Below are 25,897 nucleotides of genomic sequence, written 5' to 3'. Positions count from 1 at the left end.
GACAAACCCAATCTTTTCCAATAATACCAATAAGTTGTTCCATATCCTCCCAAAAAAAAAAAAGATATTGATAGAACTTTCATATACTCCTTTAAAATTCTTTAAAAATTATCTTTTCTCACAAAAAAAAAAAAAAAGCTTCTAGAACTTTTTGAAATTGATTTTCCAATGTTCCTATAACAATTATGATGCAAATAGGTGTAAAAATAGAACAAGAAATTTAGAAATAAAGAATGAGATTTCTGAAAGATTGTACATACACGGTGTAGCAATCGATGTCTACACCATTCTTTACATGTTTATTTACAGAATTGCAAAACTATACAAGGAAGTTTTATATACAAGGAAAGACTTTAAACACGATAGTATGCTAGCTATAGACACATTCTAAATAAGGAGATGCAATAATAAAAGGAAACCGTTGGAGAGAAATTAGCAATCATGAAAGGAAACCGTTGGAGGGAAATTAGCCGAGTCAATCACCACACGTTGATTGGCCGATGATAGCTCCAATCTCTGAGTTGTCTTGTTTAACACTCCCCTGCAAGCGAAAGTGGGGTTCACACACCATGAGCTTGGACTTGAGAAACTGGAAGCAATTTGAGGTGAGACCCTTAGTGAAAATGTTCCCAATCTGATCTTTGGATGTTATGTAGTGAAGGTTGACATCTTGATTGACCACCTTTTCACGAATAAAATGGTAGTCAACCTCGATGTGTTTTGTGCGTGCATGGAACACTGGATTAGCAGCAAGAGCAAGTGCACTTTCATTGTCACACCATATAGCAGGAGCCTTAGGGAGAACAATTTGTAAATCACATAACACCATTCTAATCCAATATAACTCAACAACTACCATTGTGAGAGCACAGTATTTTGCCTCTGCACTAGACCGAGACACCACAGTTTGTTTTTTGGCACATCAGGAAATTAAACACAGACCAAGGAAAACGCCATACCCCGTAGTTGATTACCAAGCATCTAGGTCTCCAACCCAATCAGCATCACAAAAGGCACGAAGATCAAGTGCACCACGGGTGAAATATAATCCATGATCAACCATACCATTTAGATATTGACGAACCCATTTCGCTACATTCCAATGTTCAGAAGTTGGAGCATGCACAGTTGATGGTGTACACAATGTCTGACCTAGTTAGTGTACAATACTGAAAAGTTCCCACAAGCTGTCGATACTCAGTAATGTCATGAAGAGGATCACCTGATAGGGCGGACAACTAGCGGCCAGAGACACTTAGGGTATTATAAGGCTTCGCCCCCACCATCCTGTGGCGATGCAAAATGTCTAAGATATACTTGGTTTGCCTTAGATGCAAACCCGTATTATCTCGACTTGCCTCTATTCCCAAAAAATAACCAAGGGAACCCAGGTCTTTAACTTTGAACTCAGCCTCAAGTTTGGTGACAAGAGCCTCAATGTAGATAGAATTATTTCCAGTAACAAGCAAATCATTTGCGTAGATGAGAAAGTAGATGGGTATGTTATGCTTGTGATAGGTGAACAAAGATGTATCCACTTGTAAGGCAATAAAACCCAATTGTAGTAAGCTCTGTGATAGACTCAGGTACCATGCTCTAGGGGCCTGTTTAAGGTCGTAGAGTGCCTTTCGAAGGCAATAGACATGATCTGGAAACTCTGAGCTTTGAAAGCCTTGTGGTTGCTCAACATAGACTTCCTCCTGTAAATTTCCATTGAGAAAAGCATTAGAAACATCTAGTTGCTTAACCTACCATGCAAAATGCACTGCAAGTGTCAACACAATTCGGATTGCAGCTGGCTTATAACAGGATTGAATGTCTCAAAAAATCAACCCCAGAAACTCGATGAAACCCCTTTGCCACAAATCTCACCTTATACCGTTCAATCGCCCCAGATGGAGTCTGCTTGATCTTGTATACCCAACGCATCGGAATCAGCGCCTGATACTCCTCCTACATTGCCCTGCACCAATCACTAGACACAACAGCTCGTGAATAGCAAGATGGTTCAGAAATTTCAAGCACAGTGTGAAGGACTTTTATAGGGTGTTTGGAGGCATAAAAGAGATGATAGTCTGTGTATTGCTTAGGACAAGAGGAGCCGGTTTGGGATCTAGTAACTATACGTGGTTCAGGAGGCACAGGTCGTGACATAGGCGACGGGTCAGGCTGAGGATTATTTTGTATAGGTGGGTTAAGTGAAAGGGGGGATCGTAAGGCTCAGGAGACGGGACAATGGGATTTAGGTCCAAAGGATCAAGTATCGTGACGGGTTCAGGTGATAAGATAATGGGATTATTAAGAACTAGGGGGTCAGGTATCGTGACGGGTTGTGTGAGGAATTGTGTTGGTCTAGATTGAGGTTGAATGAGTAACGGACCTTGTTCAGCTGCAACACTACTTTGAGATCGAGTGATAGAGGACTCTTGGGTAGAATAGAAATTCTCATCAAATACGACATGCCTAGAAAAATAGATTTTTTTGGATATAGGATCATAACATTTATATCCATCATGTTGAGATGAATAGCCTAGAAAAATGCATAATTTGCTTTTGTAGGCTAATTTATCATGAGCATATGGGCGAAGCAAAGGATAGCAGGCACACCCGAAAACACGAAATTTAGTATAATTTGGTGTTTTGCCAAAAAGGACATGCTAGGGAGATTTATTTTGTAACACAGCTGTTGGGAGACGATTTATTAGAAACACTACTGTAGAAAAAGCATCGACCCAAAAAAATTTAGGAAGATTACATTGAGCTAGCATTGACAGCCCCATGTCCATTATATGTCTATGCTTTCTTTCAGCAATACCATTTTGTTGGAAAGTATGAGGACACGTGAGTCGATGATGAATTCCATTTGAAGTTAAGAAATTTTTAAACTGCCCAGATTTGTACTCTCCCCCATTATCAGTTTGAATTTGTTTGATTTTGCGAGAAAGTAAATTTTCAACAAGCAATTTAAAACGAATGAAGCAAGAGAAAACTCCAAATTTATTAGCAATCGGATACAACCAAGTGAATCTAGAACAATCGTCAATGAAGGAAACATAATAACGACACCCACTATTAGACACAACTGGTGATACCCATACGTCGGAGTGGATGAGATCAAAAGGAAATTCAGAAACCCTATCCGAGAGAACAAAGGGCAATTGAGTGCTCTTGCCCAGCCTACAAGATGAGCAAACAAAGTCGCATTGAGCAGTGCCGGTAATGGGAAGATCAAAGGAATTGATGACGCTCTTGGTGACTTGTAGGGATGGATGGCTAAGATGAGCATGCCAAACATCAATAGAAGTTTTAATTCCTACAAATGCAACAAGAGGTCGGGTTTTATTTGCATAATTAGAAGACAAGTGAATGGGATATAGTCCTCCTTCACTCGGCCCTTCCAGCAGTGTGCGTCCTGTTTTGCGATCCTTCACACAATAAGAGGAACTGATTAGGATAAAATAGCAATCATTATCGACACATAATTGGTTAACAGACATCAACTTGGTTAGAGCATCAGAACAATGTAAGACACGATTGAGAGAAAGTTTTGAGCTACAAGTATTTAAGGTAAAGGAACCTGTGCTAGAAATTTGCAAACCATTACCCACAGCAACTGCGTTCGAGCCATTATAGGGGGCTGGAGAAGCCATATCACCACTATCATTGGTGATTTGCCCGTTTGCCCCACTATCAGCCAGCCAAGTATTATCTGCCAAAAGAGAGTTCGAGTGAGCTACCATGGCAGCTAGTTGAGTTGGTGGATGCCAACCTTGGTAGCTATAGTCGAATCAGTGAAAGCAATCCAAGGCAGTGTGGTTCTCCTTTTGGCAAATCTGACAGGCATAGGGATTAAAAACAGCACTATTCAGGTTTTGATTGTTTCTAAATGGCTGAAAATTCCCTTGAAATTGAAATTGATTGTTCTTGTGCTTATTATTATTGCCTTGGAATCGAGGAGGACCTTGATTTTGATTCTGTCCAGGAGGATTGGGAAACCTGGGTTGAAATGGTTTGTTCTGCTTCTTTTGGCCTCCAAGACGATGAGCCATCATAGCAAAAGTGCTCTCATCGTAGTCATTCACAAGGGAACGAGAGAAGCTCTCATCCCTCTCTAGGAGGGATGCTCGTCCATGGCTAAACCTCTCTCTTAATTTCTAGATTTCGATTGGCCATGGGGAGATTTTCTGTTTGCATGGCCATGAAGAGTGTCACACAAAAATTTTGATTGAAGAAGGAAGCTGAACCTGCCCATGATTTCGTATCTTTTTGGGTCAAGAATCATCCGTAGCAGTTTTGCGCAGAGGCTGAGAGGCACTCCGTTGAGGCCAATCGTAAATCGGTTGGAGCTATTCAAGTTGGAAATTTCCTTTCCAGTAGGAAATTGATCCTTGATGGTGTGAAGGAAGACCATCAAGGCAATGTTGATGATTTCCCAACTCCGAAGGATTTTTTTCGAGTCAATGTGGATGCCAACCACAAGACTAAAATTGATTCCCATGCTTCAAAGGTCCTGAAGACTACGGCTTGCAGTAGCAGTAGCAGATCTTTTCGAACTGTGGAGTCGGAAGTCTGGCAGGTTTTCCGGTCTCAAAAGTTTAATATCAGTTTCGATTTAGATTTGTAGAAGCAAAGACACAGATTCAAAGTTCGAAGGTGATTGGAGGTTACTTTGCTTCGTTTAATTTCACTGGATTTGTTGTGTCCAGATTTGGCGGCTGATTTTGTTTTTACAGTTCAGCATTCCGATTCTTGTTTTGTTCTTTTCTCAATTCAAGAGTTGCCTTCCAAGTTCATTCTGCTGGTTTTGTTGTCTTTCCGATTGGAATCATCATTTTCTAATTTTCTTGCGTTGAGTTGTGTTAGTTTTTCACTCTGTTCGGCAGCTCTTTTTTCGTTCTTGTTTGGCGGTTACTGTTCATCACTCTCAGTTTCCGATTGGAGTTGGTGTTCATTGATTCTTCTGTTCATGCAGTTTGTGGTCTACGTGTCACTCCTTTCGGTGTTCCGCATGACTTTTGAATTTCAAAATCCTTCCCCTCATCAATTCCACTTTGGCGCATTGTTTGATGGGAGTGGGTTTTCTGACCTTCCTTTGTTTCTTGCTTTCGACTGTCAGCGTGGCATTAATTCCAGTCTGTCATTGGGGTTGGTGATTCTGTTGGAAGCTAGTGTTGTTTAGCAAAATGTTTGTCTACGATTGTTTGTTGTTTCTTTGCTTCAAAAGTTTCCCTCCAATCAATTTGATTTTAAATTTGAATTGCCTATGTTTCGCACAGTAGGAGTGGTATTGATGTTTGGTGGAAGAATAGTTTTCAATTGTCTCCATCACCATTCGGCGAGTTGATACTATTCTCTACAGTATGCGGTACAAAGTCAAATGCAGTGTCATTTTCTTGAGCAATGTTTTGGCGCATTGGTCAACAGCTCTTCCATTTAGTTTTCGGACTTGGGTTTGCGAGTGCATTTGATTGCAATTTCCATGTTCGATTTTTCAAGATGTTTTTCCGAGTTGGATTCTTTTTCCTCCGGAAGCAAATTGGAATTGGTGATGGGATTTTGTTGGAATTTCTGATTGTCGCCCCCACGGGCTTGGCACAGTGGAATGCACCAAGCATGCATGGGTTCGTTTCCTGGTTGATGCTCCTAGTTGTATCCTTCTAATTTTTGGGTGAAGGGTACTGGGTGAAGTGTCATAGGCTTCGAGTATGAGCTTTGGGGTTCGGGGTTCGCTTCCTGGTTGATGCTCCCAGTTGTATCCTCGCAGTCTCTAGGTGTAGGGTCCTGGGTGAAGTGTCCTAGGCTTTGAGTGTGAGCTTGGGGTTCGTTTCCTAGTTGATGCTTCTAGTAAGTGTCATAGGCTTCGAGTGTGAGCTCTGGGGTTCATTTCCTTGTTGAGGCTGGTTTTTGCATTTTCAGTGCGTTCTAATTACAGTTGCTATGTTTGCTACACCTATGATTGGGAATGGTTGTTTGTTGATCTTGCGGCAGGTTTGGAGTTTTCACTAGATATGCCCAGGTTTTCATGTAACTTTTGTTACTTTTGTTGTTTCGAATTGGAGCTTAGATCTCCTTTGTTTTTGACGTAGGTGGCCTCTTTGGCTGGCCTTTTGATTGTACTACTTTGCAATTGTGCTGGGGACTTGGTCCCCCCCTCTCGGTGTATGTCCGGAGTTTTCGATACATATTCCATTTGATCAATATAATTTATCATTTATGGATCAAAAAAAAAGAAGTGCTCTCATCGTGCAGCTGTGGGACGTGCATAGGTTGCTGGCTTTGAATTTGTATTTCACAAGACAATAACTGAGAGGAAAAATCATCAAAACTCATTGATTTGTCATGCAAAACAACACCCATGGAGATCGAAACGGATGAAAAAGAGGAATTCAAACCACTGAGAACATGATGAATTAAATCATTATCCTCTACAGGTTGTCCGGCTGCAGCCATTTGATCTGTCCATGACTTTGCATCCGAAGATATTCCCCGCAACTTTTCACTTCCTGATTTAAAGACTGCAACTGGCGCTTCAGGTAATTAATGCGGGAACGGGACTGTGAGGCATACCTGTTGGCTAAGGCAAGCCAGACCGCACGAGTAGTATCAAGACCAAAGGTTACTAACAAAACCTTCTCATCCAAAGTGGCATTCAGCCAACTGAGAACGAATTGGTCCTTCTTTGTCCAGAAGAGAAAAGCCGGATTAGTTTCAGGAGTGGAAGTTCCAACGTTTCCAGTGGCTAGAAGATGTTTAGCTGGGCACGGTTCAGTACCATCCACGAAACCCAACAAATCATTACTCCGTAAAATCGAAAGTAATTGGGAAACCCAATTTAGGTAGTTCGTTCCATTCATCCGTACCGAAATCAGCTGTCCGATAGTCAGGAGATTAAAAGTGATGGACGAGGAAGACATTTCTGCGGAAGTGTACAGGTACGCAGGAAAGGGCGTTGGCCTGTAGGCTCTGATACCATGAAAGATTACGGTGTAGCAATCGATGCCTACACCATTCTTTACATGTTTATTTATAGAATTGCAAAAACTATACAAGGAAGTTTTATATACAAGGAAATACTTTAAACGCGATAGTATGCTAGCTATAGACACGTTCCAAATAAGGAGATACAATAATAAAAGGAAACCGTTGGAGAGAAATTAGCAATCATGAAAGGAAACCGTTTGAGGGAAATTAGCCGAGTCAATCACCACACGTTGATTGACCGATGATAGCTCCAATCTCTGAGTTGTCTTGTTTAACAATTTCATGATAGCGTTTTAGCAACCTTTCTTGATTCAAGTAACTACTAAATCCATAAAATAATAAAGAGATGATTGTTGTGAATTTTAATGCAGAAAATAAGACAATTTCTAGGCACAACAACAACATAATCCTAAAATTAGTACCTATTTTGGCACTGTTTCAGAATGGTAACAGCAGCTTTCTGCTAGACTCTTTAGCAGCAATGAAGGGAATGGTAGGCACCGAAGGGTTGAATCCTCAAAACCCTAGCCTCCAAATCTTCAAACCTTAGCAGATATGGTGCTGAGCTCTGGAGAGAAATCTTTTCAGAGATTAAATGCTAAAAAACCCTCTAGAAAAATGGCTGGAAACTCCTATTTATACTAGGCCTAAAGCTTCCAGAAGATGCCAACTCCTATTTTGGACATAACCCCCTCTAAAAACAGCTTATCTTCTAAAGCCCAACCAAGAATGACTACAATCACAAAAATACTCCTGAATAATTTAAAATGACCCCTCAAAGCTAATTTGACCAAAATAAACCCCCAAAATTCAGAAACTACAAAAATACCCCTAGCATCCATAAATAGCAATACTTGATATTAGCAGAAAATTAAATAAAAAATGCTGCTTGCATCACTCCCCCCTTCTTAGAAAGGAATCACCCCCGTGCAAGTTGTCATCTTTGCTGCACAGCACTTGTCAAGGTCAATCTTCATGAATTCCTCCTCACTGATCCATGAATTCTCTTAATCAGGTCTGCCAGGCCATTTTACCAACAATCTGAAATAAACTCCAGCCCTAGTCTTCACATCTTGCACATGTATGGCATCTTCAATTTTGTCTGCTTGCTAGAAGTGACTTTGGTGGAGTTCTTGCACTCAACACTTTGTATACCACCATGGAGTGGGTACAAATCAGACACATTAAAGATAGGTGACATATCCAAGCCATGAGGGAGTTCAACTTAATAGGCACTTTCACCAAATCTGTGCACCAATGTTTCAACCTTTCAACTTATGGTAAGCATGGAAATCTCTCTTTCTGAAAGAAAACCATCACCCAGTCACCAACCTGATACTCCTTGAACTGCCTATGTTGATTAACAGCTTCCTTGTAGAGTTGGTTCACACATCTTGGCATCATTCAGCATATTTCCCACTTTTGATTATCGAGGACTTTTGACGGTCACACTTTCCTTCCCACATGACTAGAAACCTGAAGTGATTAGCATTTTCTCTTTTAATTTCCTGCACCTCGATTGCCCTTTTCGCCACATCTTCTCCTTTGCCGGTTACCTTCTCTGAAATTTTCCTAATTTGAAATTCATCTCTATGACTGCAGTTCATAGCCTAAGTCCTCAATTTATCCTTTCTAAACTTGCAATGGTGATCAACAGATTCTTTTTGGCTCACATGTGAAGATTTCCTTTTGAGCTAGTTGAACATCCTCCACATTTCCAGCATTCTTGGACTTCAAATTTGTTTTTGTTGCTGTCTTACTCTTTTTTTTTTATCAGTAAATGTAAATTTTATAAATCAAAAAGGACATGTATAGCAACACTGAGCATACCCGAGAAAAGGGGGCAACGCTCCCAAACAAGTAACAAAACATTACAATCAACCTGGGCATACCTAGGGCCTCAAAGGCAGATATACAACTCAAAAACAGAAGTTACAGCAGGTTGAACAAAAACCACAACCAGACTACAAACTCCCAAAATATGCTATCGTCAATAGCCTCATTATTGCAGCAATCATTCATGGGAATGGGGCCAACATTAGTGACACAATTTTCTTTTATTGTAAGACCACTCATATCTTTAGGTTGAGTAAATGTACCAAGAGCTTCATGTGCTATAACTTGATTTTCAATTGAGGGGACATCTGGAAATTCCATCAAGCCCTTCTCATTTTGAGTGACATATTGAATTGTTTTATCAAAACTAATGGCCTATGTTTCATCCTTCTCCTTCTTTCTCACATAAACATCTTTCATGGGCTTTACAACTAGCTTTTTCTTCTTGTCACCATTTTTGACATAGAAAGAGTAGGTATTAGCATGCTCATCATGGACAGCGCTTCGATCTCTTTGCCAAAGACAACCAAGTAGATTATGGCATGTTTCCATTGGTACTACATCACACCAAAGAGATACATTATAAGAGGTTCCAATCAAAAAATTGATCAGGCATCTTGTTGCCACGAATACTTCCTTCCCTATATTAGATCAAAGAATGCGATATGGCTGTGGGTGTTTCACCACTTCAAGCTTCAATTTTCCCACCACTAGTTCACCCAGCAGATTTTTGCAGCTGTTGTTGTCTATTACTAACTGACAGCTTTCTTCCTGTTGTGCATGTTGTTTCTAAAACAAGTCTTTTGCAGCCAATCATCCTTCACCGGTTTCAGCACAAGCTTCCTCTTTTTCTCACCATCTTTCACAAAAAACAAATTAGTATTCTTGATACCATCATGGATTGTGCCTCTGTCATATTGCCAAGGCCGCCCAAGAAGAATAAGACATGCAACAATGGGAGCCACATCAGAATAAACAAATTCTTTAAAGGAACCAACTAATAAAACTAGGCATCTTGAAGAGACAATTACCTCATTTCCTTTGTTGAACCACAGAATCCAGTAAAGCAGAAGAAGTCTTTCAGTTTTCAATCCCAACTTGTCTACCATCTCTTGAGAAACCAGATTCTCACTACTTCCACACTCAAGTATCAAGTTGCAAAGCTTTCCACCAGCTGTAATCTAGATCAGAAGATATTCTGATGTAGAGAACTGTTGCTGCTAGCTGGAGGGGAAAGTAATTGCCTTCAAATGGTGAAAGCCTCACCAAGGACACCCTAACTCACTTCTTTGGCCGCATCCTTTTCAGCTTCCAGTTGCTGCTCTTGGTCCTCAAGAATCGCAAAATTCTCTTCACCATCAGCTCTGGATCCTCATCAAGACTAACTCTGCCTTCAGCCCTCTCTGGACACTCATTTGACTTGTCCCCAAGCTTGAAGTATCATAGCATTTCACCACCATTTTCCCCTGATTTACTTGGGCAACTTTCCCATTATTGTTGCAGGTTGGTTGGTTAGCAGGTGTAGGGGCTGCTGTCCGTCCACCTCTAGTGCTGCCACCCACCTTACTAGTTGATGCACCACTGCTGCATTCTGCCCCCATTTGGAAGCACTTAAAAAGAAAGTGCTTATAGCACTTATCACTTAAAATAAGAACTTTTACAAAAAAGTGGTGTTTGGCTTGTATTACAACAAACACTTATTGTAAAAAAGTGCTTTTCCAAAATCACTTTTTTGATAACTTTTTAAGTGAATTTTGAGAAGCAACCTAGGATAGCTTTTGGCAACTTATAAGTTGCACTGTTCATAGGCAGGGTCAATTTTGTAAATATAAGAAAATTTAGTAACTATTTTATAATTTTAAAAATACATTAGAAGATAATCATATGCTTTTTATTATGTATTATAATATATTAATTATTAATGAAACATAATTCAATTATGGAATGAAAAATAAAAACCATCTATTAATTTGAAATAATATTAAAAATTAAAACTATTAATTTAATTAATAATATTATTTTAATATAAGTTAATATGATAATCATATGTTATAAAATAATTTAATTAATAATATTATTTTAATTTAAATTAATATGACAATCATATGTTATAAATATAAATTAAGAACAAGATTATTATTAATCAAAAAATAATAGTATTTTTTTTAATTAATAAAAATATTTAAATATTAATTAAAAATAATAGTTAACATAATTATTAATTAAATTTTTAATTAAAAATTAACCATATATTATTTTACTATGCATTATAGCCTACAAATTATTAATAAAATATAATTAAATTCTGGAATGAATAAAAAGAACCATCTATAAATTTAAATTAACATTAAATAAATTAACAAATTTAATTTAGTTATTAATCCTATTTTTGACATAACCTAATGTGACAATCATATGTTATAAATATATATTAATAATAAGATTATTGTTAATTAATAAATAAGAATATTATATTGTTTTAGTTAATAGAAAATATTTAAATTTTAAATATAAAATTAATATTATTATCATTTAAATTTATTTATACAAATATTATCATTTTTATTTTAAATATATTTTAAAATAACTATATATTATTTTACCATGTATTATGGTATATTAGCTATTATAATTCAATTCTGGATTGAACAAGAACTATTTATTAATTTAAATTAACATTTAATAAATTAATATTTTGAATTTAATTAATAATATTATTTTTATCATAATTTAGTATGATAGTACAACAACGACAACAACAAAACCAAGCCTTAAGTCCCACTAGGTGGGGTCAGCTATATGAATCATTTTCCACCAATTTATGCAATCATGGACCATTTCTTTTGACAGATTCAGGGCTATTAAATTCTTACTCACTATTTCATTTCAAGTTATTTTAGGTATACCCCTACTCCTTCTACTGTCCCCCACAGTAACTAACTCACTTTTCCTCACTGGCACACTATGTGGCCTATGTTGCAAGTGCCTATACCATCTGAACTGTCCCTCACTTATCTTATCTTCTATAAGAGCTACACCTAACTTACCACGAATATGTTCATTCCTTAATTTATCTTTCAGTGTTATACCACTCATCCATCTAAGCATTCTCACCTCGGCAACTTTTACATTTTGGATATTCTGTTTCTTCGTCACCCAATATTCTAATTCATATAGCATAGCTAGTCTCATAGTCACCCTATAAAACTTCCTTTTAATTTTAAGGGTATTCTACGATAGTAATATGTTATAAATAAACATTAATAACAAGATTATTGTCAATTAAAAATAATAATCTCATTTTTTTAATATAAAATATTTAAATTTTAATCATAAATAATTAAAATAATTATTATGAAATTGTTAATTTAAAAATATTAATATTTTTTATTTAAAATATGTTTAAAAATAATCATATAGTATCCTATAATAAAAGTAAGTATCCAAATATTACTTATTTTAAACACAACCAAACACCACTTATAACTTTCAACACTTTTTTCCAATTCAGCACTTATAATCAGCACTTCTTAAATTCAGCACTTTTTCTAAAAAGCACTTCCGCATAAGTGGTTCCAATCGCAAGCCTCTTAGGCATGTTGCAGGTAACTTGTGGCTCAACTTTCAGTGCAATCTGAAAGGCATCACTAACCTTATAAGGATGCTGCAAGCTTACTTGGTCTTGAGCGGTCATTTTTAGACCATTCACATAGCAACCAACGCTTTGAGCATCAGTTTCAGCAAAATTGCACCTCAATGAAAGCCTATGAAACTCATGGGGAGTCTTTGACCAACTTTCTATGCTGCCTCAAGTTTTGGATCCGGTGGTACAAGGTTTGCTCATAATCCCAAGGTAGGAATTTAGCCTTCAGCTTCACTTTCATCTTATCCCATCTTTTGACTTTCCTTTCCCCCTGTTCTCACGATCATTTTGATAATGTTTCTGTTAGCACTGGAGGAGTCCATAGGTGTGTTTGATATACATGGGTGAACACCAACTTGACCCAAAAGCTTAAGCCTATTGGGTCTTGGGTTCAACCATATATATAAGCACTCATCATGTTGGCCTAACAAGGCTTAATTTCGTTTTGATGATAACAAATCAAGGTTACTTAACACGTTTGTTTAAGTTACGTTTCAGGGCTCAAGTGTTTTTATGAAATCAAGTGAGTATGCTTGAAGAACTTGAATGACGTCTACGCTTAAAGCTATGAGCCATGATGGATATAAAGCATATTGAAGAATTGGTTAAAGCTTGGACAAAGTGTGAAAGCTATAATACATGAAGACTTAGGCTCTTAGATAGCTTTTATCTTGTTAAAGTCTCATGTAAGTACTTCAAATTTCAATATTGATGATTGAAGCTCTTAGGAAAATTTATTGACTTCGAGACCTATTTTTAAATCATGGAAAATATTTTCATGAAGTCTCAAATAAGTTTTCCAAGTTACGAGTTAAGTTTTGGAACCAAACTTTGAAAAACAAAGAGTGGCCAAGTGGTCAAGCGACTGATGATATATCATCAGGCGACTGATGTGCTACTGACTTTGTTAATGAACAAACAGAACAGGGGCAGGTGACTAACCTATCGTGACAAGTCCACTGACCCAATACTGACTTTCTAAATGCGCTATTTTTAAAAGAGATCAAGCGATTGACCCTCGAGCTTAGTCGACTGATATCTATGTTTTAAACTTTTAACAGCGCTAATATTGATTTCTTGGTTTCCAAACTCAGAGAAAACTTGGGAAAACGGTAAGAAACCTTTTTGCTCTATATATAGATTATATTCTCGCAAATTAGGTTAACTCACAACACACATACGATTCATATTTTTGAGTTATACTGCTGAATGTTTTTTTGAAAGAGCTGCTGTGTTTTTGCTGCAATTTCTCAAGAAATTCTGATTCAATCTTTCAAAATCCACATTCTTTAATCAAATTACTGGTGATATAATCTCAAGCTTCATCTTCTTTATTGATTTCATTGAAGTATATTGATTCTAACGTGTACTAATCTGCTCTTTTGAGGAGTATTTAATTGTACAAACATTCTTGCCTGGTTTGTTTTGTTATTGACGGTTCAGGGATTTTGAATCGTTGCCTAGCAAGAGGATTGTTCTCGTTAGAGAGGCGGCTCCACCTTGATCGGAGAGAGGTACACTTCACCTGGTAACGAAGTGGAAAGGAAAATCCTCAAAGCGGGTTGCTTGAGGCAAGGATGTAGGCTGCTGGCCGAACCTTGTAAAAATTCCAGCATTCAGCTCTTCTTCCCTTACTCTTTAAATTTCTTGCAAGATATAACCTGCGTGTATGCTTTATTCTTAGTGAGAACTTGTTGAATATTGGAACCTGCTGAATATTAGTTTTGGTTGTGATTGAATTTATATTGGTTGTATGGTTGTGTTGTTGGATTGAAAATTCAGACAAGCATAACGCTCTGAATTATTGAGTAAATAAGCTGAGGTAAAAGGGTTTGTGATTAATCAATCTATTGAAGCTCAAGTGGTAAGAAAATTCAAGGTTGAATTACTAAAATTATATCTTGAGAATATTATTGACAATAGTTGAAATTTGATTATGATATTTGATTAACTAAATTTATTGAAGTTTGGATTTGATTTGTAATTTCATATTCATATCTAGGATTCCCAATTGGTATAGTACGGTCGCTGTTTAGATTGTTTGATTGTGGTGAGATAAATTAAAAGGGCTAAACTAAATTAAAATTCCGCAAATAAATTTTTAATTACCCAATTCACCCCCCTCTTGGGAATACATCTTAATTTCACATCATCCACTCACTTTTTCCAATGTGGAACAAACTCACAAGTGGAATTCTCAACAATCTCCCCCTCACTTGTGAATTCCAACTGCTCCCCCTTGAACGGAAGCCACTAATTCTCCAACAGCTGCTCAAGTGGGCCTTACCGCCGCACCCACTAAGTAAAAGCCTGTCCCCTGAGCTTTGCTCCCACAAGCTTCAGTTTCCTCTCTTCCAGCAAATATTTCCATTCAAAATAACGCTCAATGCAATCAACCCAGTCCAAGAATTCTTCGGCTTCATATCACCATCAAATTCTGAAATATTTACTAGTACACACTCTTTGGAATTTTGTTAAGCACGATGAATGTGATCTTCCCATCTTGGAGGCTTTTCATTTTATCATGCAGGTCTTTCACTTTTAGAACTCCTATCATCATTAGATTGTTAATTTCAGCCTCATATTGCTCATTTCTTGCTACCCTAACAAAATCATATTCATTGTCACCATCATTTCAACGACCTTGATTACCCATTGATTTTGTAACAAGCTGAGTAAGTTGTCTAACTTGTTCTGCAACTCTCCAAACATCTCCAGAGTCATGTATCTACCTCTATGGCCCCTGTTTCCTCTTCCACCCCTTGCAGCCATGAACCCACAAGATCAAACTTGCTCAGATACCAAATTGATGTAAATTGGTGTTGAAATAGAACAAGATATTCAGAAATAAAGACTGAGATTTCAGGATAGTTTTTTAGCAACCTTTATTGATTCAAGTAACTACTAAATCCATGAAATAATAAAGAGATGATTGTTATGAATTTCAGTTCAGCAAATAAGACAATTTCTAGGCACAACAACAACGTAATCCTCAAATCAATACCTGTTTTGGCACTATTTCAGAATGGTAACAGCGGCTTTCTGCTAGCCTCTCGCACCTTTAGCAGACATGGAGGGACCAGTTGGCACCGCAGGGTTGAATCCTCAAAACCCTAGCCTGCAAATCTTCAAAACCCTAGTTGGCTTGGAGCTAAGATTTGGAGAGAAATCTTCTCAAAGATAAAATGCCAAAAAACCCTCCCGAAAAAGTGGCAGGAGACTCCTATTTATACTAGGCCTAAAGCTTCCAAGAGAAACCAAATCCTAGTTTGCACAGAACCCCCTCTAAAAACCACTTATCTTCAAAAGTCCCACCAAAAATAACTACAATCACAAAAATACCCCTGAATATTAGACCCCCCAAAGCTAATTTATCAAAATAAACCCCCAAATTCTGAAATAACAAAAAATGCCCCTAGCACCCATAAATAGCAACACTTGATATAAGCAGAAAATTAAATAAAGACTACTGCTTGCATCAAATTATATATAATATCTTGACTGCAGAGATTGCAGTGAGTTTGCTGTACCTTTTTCTACCTGTTTCATCATTCTTCTTTTCTCATCAAATATTTTTAGTTGCTTGGTCATTTTAAATTTAGATTGTTTCCAGTCCAAGAACTGTTGGAAAAATTATAGAACGAAAAAAAATGAATATAAAAAGTAGTTAGTAGTAGTAGTAGTAGTAGTAGTAATAATAATATACTTAGCAGAAGCTAAGGTGAGGTCACTGTCCTTAAAGTCAGTTTCACGCCTACGGAGTGTTAGGACCAGAGGAACCCATGGGTGGGCTTGATACACATGGGTGAACACCAACTTGACCCAAAAGCTTAAGCCTATTGGGTCTTGGGCTCAACCATGTATATAAGCACCCATCATCCACTCTAATTTTCCAATGTGGGACAAGCTCACAAGTAGAATTCTCAACAATCTCCCCCTCACTTGTGAGTTTCAACTACTCCCTCTTGAACAGAAATCGTCTCCCTTATGGGAGCAAGCCCAATTCCCCAACAGTTGTTCAAGTGGGCCATACCACTGGAGAATTACATGCATTAGATTGAATTCCACATGCCTCCGAACCAATCCTACCTCTCACATCTTGACCCTATTCGAATCCATCCCCAGCCTAGATGATCCTTATTGGCCTCGGCCACACACTTGGCCCTCCAACTGTTAGCACGTCAGGAGAATTAGCTTCCCGTCTCGACTTTTACGATGTCGCTCACCCAGAGTTATGAACCGTCGGCTCTGATACCACTTGTTAGGACCGTAGTAGCCCATGGGTGGGCTTGATACACATGGGTGAACACCAACTTGACCCAAAAGTTTAAGCCTATTGGGTCTTGGGTCCAACCATGTATATAAGCACCCATCATCCACTCTAATTTTCCAATGTGGGACAAGCTCATAAGTGGAATTCTCAACACAGAGAAAACATCTCTTGATACATATAGTCATTGCTCGCACGACCTCTGAAATTACTTAACAAACTTGATTTTGTGTGCACTTACAACACCGTAGCTATAGGAGATGTAGTGTCTAATTAACCAACAAAGTGTAAAACCTAAGAAAAGAGGATAAGAGAGTTTCAAGTTGTTTTTGGGAAGAAGAGAGTTTTCATCTCTTTGTTTGGAAGCTGGATCACGCCATTTACAAGATAAAACTTAATTAACTTCCAGCAGCAATAAACATGAAACCATAACTAATACTTAATATCCTAAAAACCAAAAAAACTGAAAATGACTCCATAAGAGAAATGGAATTTTCTCTAGGACGAGCCGTTATATTTTTCTTACCCATATCATCTCCACTTTTTACTTCCCAAGCTATAATGGTTGCCCCAAACGTTATTTTAACTTCCTATAGTTATCTGATATCTATTTTTTCTAGGATTTCAGACCATCTCCATGCAAACAACATGAAATTATGGCATAAACAAAGGCCATTGAATGACCTGCTGTTAAGATTAAGTTTCTCAAGTGGATAGCTCTTATTTTGATTAGTGGCACTTCGCATTAGGGCGTATATTCAAAGGATTATGACTGATAATTTTGAGTATTGTCTCATTTGATTGCTTGCCATATTTTGCACGGCGTTGGGTATAGACTGCTGTTAGGACCTTCCTGGTCAATCACAATTCACAAGTCCCTTGAACTAGGATTATAGCCTGATCATTTTACAGCTAAGAGGCAAGAGATCAGTAACTTTCCAGATCATTTAGACACTTCTTTAATCTTTGAAATGAATATAATGCAATTCCCCTGTCAATTCAAGTTGAGAAATTAAGACCATCATCATCATCATCATGCCTAATGTTATCCTTGGAGCAGATCACTAGTAATATTGCCAATGTCTCAATATCAGAAAAATCAGCCTCTTACAAATTACGTAGATTCTTGGTATTAATGTTTGACTGTTTCAAATTAAATATATATTTCATGCATATTATTTAACAGCAATCAGTTTTATTTTTAATTAAGTACATATTTTTTTAATATTTCTGTTTTGACAATTTTTAGAATTATACCTATATTTATGGTTTCATGTTTATTAAAGCTGGAAGTTATTTTGTTTAGCCTAAAAAAGGCATGATCCAACTTCAAACCAAACATACAAACTCTCTTCTACTCTCATTATGTTTTACACTTGGTTGGGTTTCCAAACACTACATCTCCTATAGCTCTAGTGTTTGTAAGTGCACACCAAACCGAGCCTACTGAGTAATCCTGGAGGTTGTGTGCACAGCGAATATTTGCATCAAGATACATTCTTCGTAGGCACAAAATTGGGTTTAAGGACAGTGGTCCTTCCACGACTCAGCTTCTTATAAGCATACATATTTCTATTTAATATTAATTTTATTATATTTATTGTTTCCTTCTCTTATTTTTCCAACATAGATCCCCTTCACAGTTTAAAATCATTTGTCATTTTTCCTATAATTTGCTCCATGTTCTATTAAGTTTCAAGGAGTGTGTTTGCCTTGAAACATTAATGTTTCAAATAATAAGTATGAGATGTAATTCAATCGAACAAATCCATATATCAACAGTCCAAACAAAGAAAGAAAAAAGGAAACAGAAAAGGAGATTTTAATTTCATGCAATCAGCAAACTAAATTTAGAGGAACACTGGGAAAATGTGAAGAAAAAAGTTGTCATGGAAATTATAGAGAAAAATGAAGCAGAGTTTTCTATTCTCAATTACAATCGCCAAAGTGCAAAACCTTACTCGAAACTCTTTTGACAATGGATTAATCATTGTTACAAGACAAGATTCCATCCCATGACTATGAATAACAGCTCCAGCATCACGCATCTCATATGCCTGGTAAAAACATGGGCACAAAGTGTTACACTATTTGAAAAAATAAAATCATAATTACAGGCAAGAAAGGAAAGAGAGAGATAATCATATATTATGATTACAATCAATGACTATTCATGACTGCAATCAATGGGAAAGCATGTGGACAGACTAATGCAGCAATAAAGTGTATCATCAAAGCAATATCATAACATATAGGATTTTGGTAAGAAGTACTTTCACATGAATAAACTAAGTAAACAATAATATATATATATATATATAGTAGAAATGACTCTGGGGGATAAAAAATCTCATGCCCACAAAAAGGGAGCCTGCTTGGAAGAATTATGGATTTCATTGAAAGAATTGAGATTTTTCAGAATAATGTTCGTATTGCGAATGAAAAACAAATTGTGGGGGCTACTTGTTCTAATGCTTTCATCTACCTTTCTACAAATTCATATCACCTGGGGCCTGTTTCTAGATAGCATCAAATAAAATCTTATAAAGATATAAACAAGTTTCTAAAAAAATGATTCTTTTTTCAAAAAATACAGTTTCCTTCGCTCCACAGAATGACAACTATGAAATCAAGCTGCATTCACTAGGATTTCTTTTTATGATTGTGAAGTTTAAGTCAAATTAATTTTTGAAATCCTTTCAAAAGTTCCCCAAATCAATCAAGAAAACAATATCATAGTGACCGAGACTATCTTGTGACCATTTACCAAACCAACTGAGCTGACTATACCATATCAGCAACTGACTATTTATCAAACCAACTGACCAGGCTTAATATTATCAGCAACCCAACCAACTTAGATCACAATGCAGAACAATTATTTTAATCACCATAAGCACAACACATACATTTCATTGACACATTTCATCTCACAAACTCTCATCATCAGTGTAATTAACTAGGTGTAATGTGTAATATATAAGCTCAACATTATCATGCACATATTCTGAAGTAAGTAAACAGAACAATTCAAACAGAATTTCAACCAATAACTATCTGGACCAGTTTAAAAAGATCAATCAATTAACAGATACTAATATGTTGTTATTGATCACAATAATTATGATTCAAAGTATTAATACTCAATGATTAATGAGAATAAAGATACCTTAAGGAAGAGAGGAGCACAATCAGAGCATTTTGGAGGCCTATGAGGGTACGCCTTTGGAGATGGAGAAGACAAGACTGACCCATTTGGAGACAACACATACATGTCTTCCGGAACCATCCTTTCCTTCTGGACACCTAATAATCCCACAGGATGCAATCAATTTGATAACAAACAGAGGACAAGTACAAACTCCAAACAACATGTGATAATTGAAAATCTCTTTCTGAAGATTTGAGAACATCACAAAACACAATCAACTGCAAACAAATAAAAAATATCTGCACCTACAGCTTTGGTGAACCTTCAACTAAACAACATGCATCACATAACAGAACCAATGAAGAACAAACAAACGATAACCAAGTCAAACCAATTCATAGGAAGAGCATAAATCCCCAGCTGCCTAGCAGGCTAGCACCGTATGCAACAGATCAATTAGCAACAGCTGTGCACTACCAACGTCCAAACTACTAAGAAAGCTCCTCCTGAGCGCTAAATCACTCACACAGAACAATCAAACAAAGGCGAAGTAGCCATCATAAAGATAACAAATAAAAACTACCTCTGAGCAACTAAGAACCTCAAGAAACACATCTAATTAATAACATACAGACAAGTTTCATGGTAAACCAAGGAACAAGAGCACAGCTCCGTCTGATTACCTTAGAACCTGTACAACAACTATCAATCAGTAACAAACCATCATTAGCCACTGCAACAGAACTACAACAGAACTCCGGCTGAACAACTGGAAAAATTTACACAAGACAACCGAACATGGACAAACAAGAAAAATTCACATTAGAACGACAGAATCAATTTCTTGTAAACATCCAAGAAGCTTGCATAACAAAAACAATTGGGAGCAAACAAGCATTACCCACATAAAAACAACAACAAATAAGTCTAAAAGAAGCTCGCATAACAGAGCCAATTGGGAACAACCAAGAATTACCACACAAAAAACAAAAACGGCTAATCTGAAAACAAAAACAAAACAAAACAAAAACTCGCATAACAGAACCAATTGCGAGCAAACAAGCACAACCCACATATAATTAAAAAAAAATACTCAAATAACAGAACCAATTGGGAGGAAACAAGCACAACCCACATGAACACAATAACAGGTAATAAAAAAAAAACGCTCACATAACAGAGCCAATTGGTAACACATAAGCATTACTCACACAGAATCAACGACTAATCGAAAGGAAAGCACAAGGAAGAAGGTAGCGAGAGTGAATTACCAGAAGGGGACATGAGGATGAGCTGCTGATGTCTTGGAATGGAATCATCGTGGACCTTGATGGTGATGCTGCCACCTGTGCCGGAGACCCATCCGAGGGTGTAGAAATGGCGGCAGAGCTCTGAGATCAGAGCTCTCGTCTCCTTCACGGGCTTGCTATCCAGATATGCCTGCGATGTCATCGCCATTTTCGCACCATTCACAGCTACTGATGCTGCTACCGCTGCCGCCATTGCTTACGGATAGAGACGAGATTGGGGGCTTAACGCAGCCTACTCCTGTTAGAATCTGCGAAAAGAGAGAAAGGAGATGATTAATGAGAATAGAGAAGTGATTGTGTCACTGTCTGTGACCGGGCACGGTCTTTGATTGGACCACGTGGCGTAGTTGGCTTTGCTTGTTCTTACAGAGTTATAGTGCCAAGTATCGTGGCGATGCCCGTAATGATCAGTTATTACTCGGACCTTGTTAATGCCAAATAAATGGCGACATGCTTCAATTAAATCTTTTTAACTTAGAGGAACATAAAACCAAAAAATATATTTAAAATTTTATAAAACTAAAATCTATATTGTATTAAAAAGTATGAATTTGGAAACTTTAATTTGAATTTGAATGTTTTTGAACAATTTTCGATATGATTTCGTATCACATTTTACCAAAATTCAATACAAATTCAAATTTAAAATATCTAAAAATAATTGAATAAATTCTTTAAAAAAAATAAAAATAACATTCTCATGCTACTATTTTTTTGAAATTTAAAAATTTTATGTCTTTTAACATACCTAATTTCTTTTTCTAAACTGAGATCTTCAAATTAAAGAATAAAGAAAGTATTTAGGAATATTTTTCTCTTGTGATGATTTTCACATTTTTAATTCTTCGAGGAATACTGAAAAATATCATTTTGTTTTTAAATTTTTAACTTTTACATAAGAAAGTTAAAAAAATATTTATTATTTTTAAAATTAATAAAGTGACACTAAAGTTTGATAAAAAGACAAGAATCTCACTTCAAATTTCAAAAATCTCAAAAACCTATTGAAAATTAAACTTAAACAGTGGGACGGTGGTAGCAAAATTTGACAGCGGCAGCTCCACCAACCCGAACCCACTGTTGTTGAATTGCAGTGGAGAGTCGGCCACCAATCTCACCAACCAGCTCACCATTGTTGATTATACTGTTCTAGCAATTGCTATATAGATGTGTGTGTGTGTGTGTGTGTGTGTGTGTGTGTGTGTGCGTGCGTGTGTGTGTGTGTAATGTACTGTGTGGTGTAAAGAGAGTGAATAACTAGTGAGAAGAGAGTTTGTATATTTAGAATTCATCTGTAATATTATTTTCAGATTGAAATCAATTGAGTGTATTTGTTTGCAATCCTCACTAAGTTTCAATCACAACTAGTGATTAAGTGAGTTCCCTCCACAGATCAGTGGTATCAGAGCGTCCAAGTTCGCTGAAATTTGCCAAATAGAGGCGAACAGAGGGAAATTCGATTTTTTTCCCAGATATGAAGTTGATCAAAATCCAAAATTGAGCATACCATTGTGAAATTTGCGTCGAGATGATTCCAAAGTTGAAAATTGTGCTTCAAATTAACGGAGTCCGAGAGACCCCACACACGCTCTCACGCGCCGACAAATGAAATAGCATCCTCCACATGCGCCGACAAGGACACTAACCGCCGACATTATGCCCTCCACGCACCCACATGCGTCTTCCTCGCCCGACAAGTGAAATCCGACCCGAAACCCGATCCGCAACCCAGATCCTGCCCTGCGAACACGAATCGACCCAACTGACCAACCTACGTCCAATTGCCGACACGCGGTACGCGCAGAAGCTGCCACGTGGCCCTAACGGTAATACTGACGTCGTTATCTCCGTTAAGTCAATCCGTTTAAAAAAAAACCAGTCTAGAACTTCTTTTAGCCAATTCATTGATTTTTAAACCGGTTCTTTGCAATCTAAAACCGGTTCCCAAGGTTTTTTGACATTTTGAACACATTGGTGGGTACAGAGAAAGCCCATCAAAAGAAGCTGAAGCAACTATGTTTGACGCTCAAAGAACAATCTTGCGAGCCGATTGAAAGAAGGATTGCAAGGCGAAGTCCATAATCTACCAAGGCCTTGATGAGGCCACGTTCAAAATCATCGCCTCCGTCAAGACATCCAAAGAAGTTTGGGACTCTCTCCATCGAACACACAAAGGTGTAGACAAAGTAAAGAAAAATTATCTTTAAACATTGCGAGGTGATTTCGAATCCTTAAGAATGAAATCTTCTAAATCTATTGCTGATACACGAGTTGTGGTAGTATCAAATCAATTGAGAATAAATGGAGAGACTCTCAATGACTAGAGAATTTGTGGAAAAATGTTGCGATCGTTGGATCCAAAATATGATTATATAGTTGTGACCATGGAAGAAATAAAAGATTTAGAAACCATGTTCGTAGAAGAACTTGTGGGCTCACTCCAAGACCTTGAGCAGGAAGTCAACAGAAGGAGTGAAGATAAAGCACTTGAACAAGCCCTCCAAACGAAATTGTCCCTCACTACAGATAGATACGACAAAGGGGGGGTCACAACGAGGAAAATGACGAGGCCGAGGATCTCGTGGAAGAAATTTTGGAAATTTTGAATCCAGAGAATGCGGCAGAAGCAGAAGAGATCCCACTAGAGAAGGACGCAATCAACAGAACTATGTCCCATGAGGCAGAGGACAAGGAAGAAAAGGGGGATACAATAACCGTCCGAACGTAGACAAGAGAAATGTTCAGTGCTAGAACTTCCATAAGTACGGACACTACAGTAATAAGTGCAGAGATAATCCCCAAAATCACGAAATAAATGAAAATGTTAACTTTGTAGAAAAGGAGAAAGCTGAAGGAGAATCGTTGATGTTGATGGCACACAGTTTAACCCACTAAGACCAAAATGTTTGGTACCTTGACTCTGGAGTCAGCAATCACATGATTGGTAAAAAGAACCTATTTAATGAACTTGATGAGAAAGTTCAAGGAGAGATATCATTTGGCGATCTCTCTAAAGTCCCAGTTCAATGATGGGGAAATGTCCTAATCAAGAGGAAGGATGGAGACATGCTTTTATCTCCAATGTGTACTATGTGCCAGCCATGAAGACTAATATACTTAGTCTCAAACAACTTGTGGAGAAAGATTACCGAATTAGCGTCAGAGATAAGCAGATGGTGATAACAGACACTCGAGATAAGTTCGTTACTCGAGTACAAATGGCAAAGAATCGAACATTTCCACTCGCCATTCAACATGATTCGCTAAGGTGTTTGAGCGATGTCATCAAAAACAAAGACTGGCTATGACATATCAAGTATGAACATCTAAATTTGGAAAGTTTGAAATAGTTGGGAAGCAAAAAGATGGTGAAAGGCTTACCCAACATCCACCACCCAAATGTGATATATGAAAGTTGTGTTCTGAGCAAGCAACACAGAAATAGCTTTGGAAAGCAAGCCGACTGGAGATCTACCATGCTGCTCCAGTTAGTTCACATAGACGTGTGTGGTCCATTGAGACCGTTTTCAAATGGACAGAACCAATACTTCCTCACTTTCATGGATGATTACAGTAGGAAGACTTGGGTCTATTTCCTGAAAAGGAAGTAAGAGGTGTTCGACAAGTTCAAAGAGTTCAAAACTCTTGTAGAGAAACAAAGTGGCTATCGCATTAAGTCACTCCGATTAGACCAAGGAGGAGAGTACAAGGACGAACTTTCTTGGAATCCCTTAGGCAACAAGGAATACAAAAATAGTTCACACAGACCTACGCTCCCTAGTTGAACGGTGTAGCTGAGAGGAAGAACCACATGATCCTTAACATGGCCAGGAGCATGTTAAAGGATAAGAATGTGCCCAAGAGTTTTTGGGCAGAAGCAGTATCATGTGCAGTTTATTTGCTTAACAGGTGTCCTATGAAGAGTCTTGATACAAAGACGTCACATGAAGCCCAGAGTACTCATAAGCCCAGTGTGAATCATCTTAGGGTGTTTGGTTCCATAGCCAACGCTAAGATCCCAGAGACAAGAAGGACAAAGTTGAAAGATAAAGGAGATAAATATATCCTTGTTGGATACGACGACAGCACCATAGGATATCGACTATACAATCCCATCAACAAGAAAGTTATTCACAGTAGGGATGTAACGACCTCAAATTCTCAATATATAATGTAACAAATTAAATGAAAAAGTCGACCCGAACCCGTGGGTAACGGGGACACCTGTTAATCACAGTGGAAACCTAAACAGCAGTAAGTATAAAATCTTAAACATCCAACCATAAAACATAATACTAGAGTTTACTATATCATCCAAATACTATTACTATACACAACCTCCAAAATGTCAAAATAACACTAGGATCATACAACAAAAATCTCCCGATCCTAGTTTAACGCTTACTCTTCTTGTAGGGAAGCTCCAATCACTCAACGGCGACCCTAACTCGCTAGTCTCACTGGGTTTCTTGAAAATCATTTAATGTTCGGGGATGAGACACTTTTCAGTAAGGGAAAATAAACTAAATACAACTGTGTGGCAACATGAATATTTAATGTAATTATACATATGCATTACATTTCATATATCTGTAGACATTTATCATCATATACTGAATAATCATATACTTTCATAATTGCTAATAAATCATATCGTATGTAAACATCTGTTATACTGATAATACCGAAAACATACCCAGGATGAA

The 25,897-nt window shown here is 37.4% G+C and overlaps 1 protein-coding gene across 1 annotated transcript in view; it reads right to left on the bottom strand.

Moving 5' to 3' along the window:
* Positions 1–21,469, bottom strand: part of LOC131158079 (probable bifunctional methylthioribulose-1-phosphate dehydratase/enolase-phosphatase E1 1) — a 71,740-nt gene extending 50,271 nt beyond the window's left edge. The window contains exons 1-3 of the mRNA XM_058112651.1: positions 21,153–21,469; positions 19,900–20,036; positions 18,692–18,787 (exon numbers count right to left, since the gene is read on the bottom strand). Coding sequence (XP_057968634.1) covers positions 18,692–18,787; positions 19,900–20,036; positions 21,153–21,384 — 465 coding nt within the window. The 5' untranslated portion in view covers positions 21,385–21,469. The remainder of the gene's footprint in view (positions 1–18,691; positions 18,788–19,899; positions 20,037–21,152) is intronic.
* Between the last annotated feature and the right edge of the window lie 4,428 nt (positions 21,470–25,897).

This window comes from Malania oleifera, chromosome 1 (genome assembly GCF_029873635.1).
Source record: "Malania oleifera isolate guangnan ecotype guangnan chromosome 1, ASM2987363v1, whole genome shotgun sequence".
NCBI lineage: Eukaryota > Viridiplantae > Streptophyta > Magnoliopsida > Santalales > Ximeniaceae > Malania > Malania oleifera.
The sequence above is the reverse complement of the archived record's forward strand: the minus strand, read 5'-3'. Positions and strand labels throughout refer to the sequence as shown.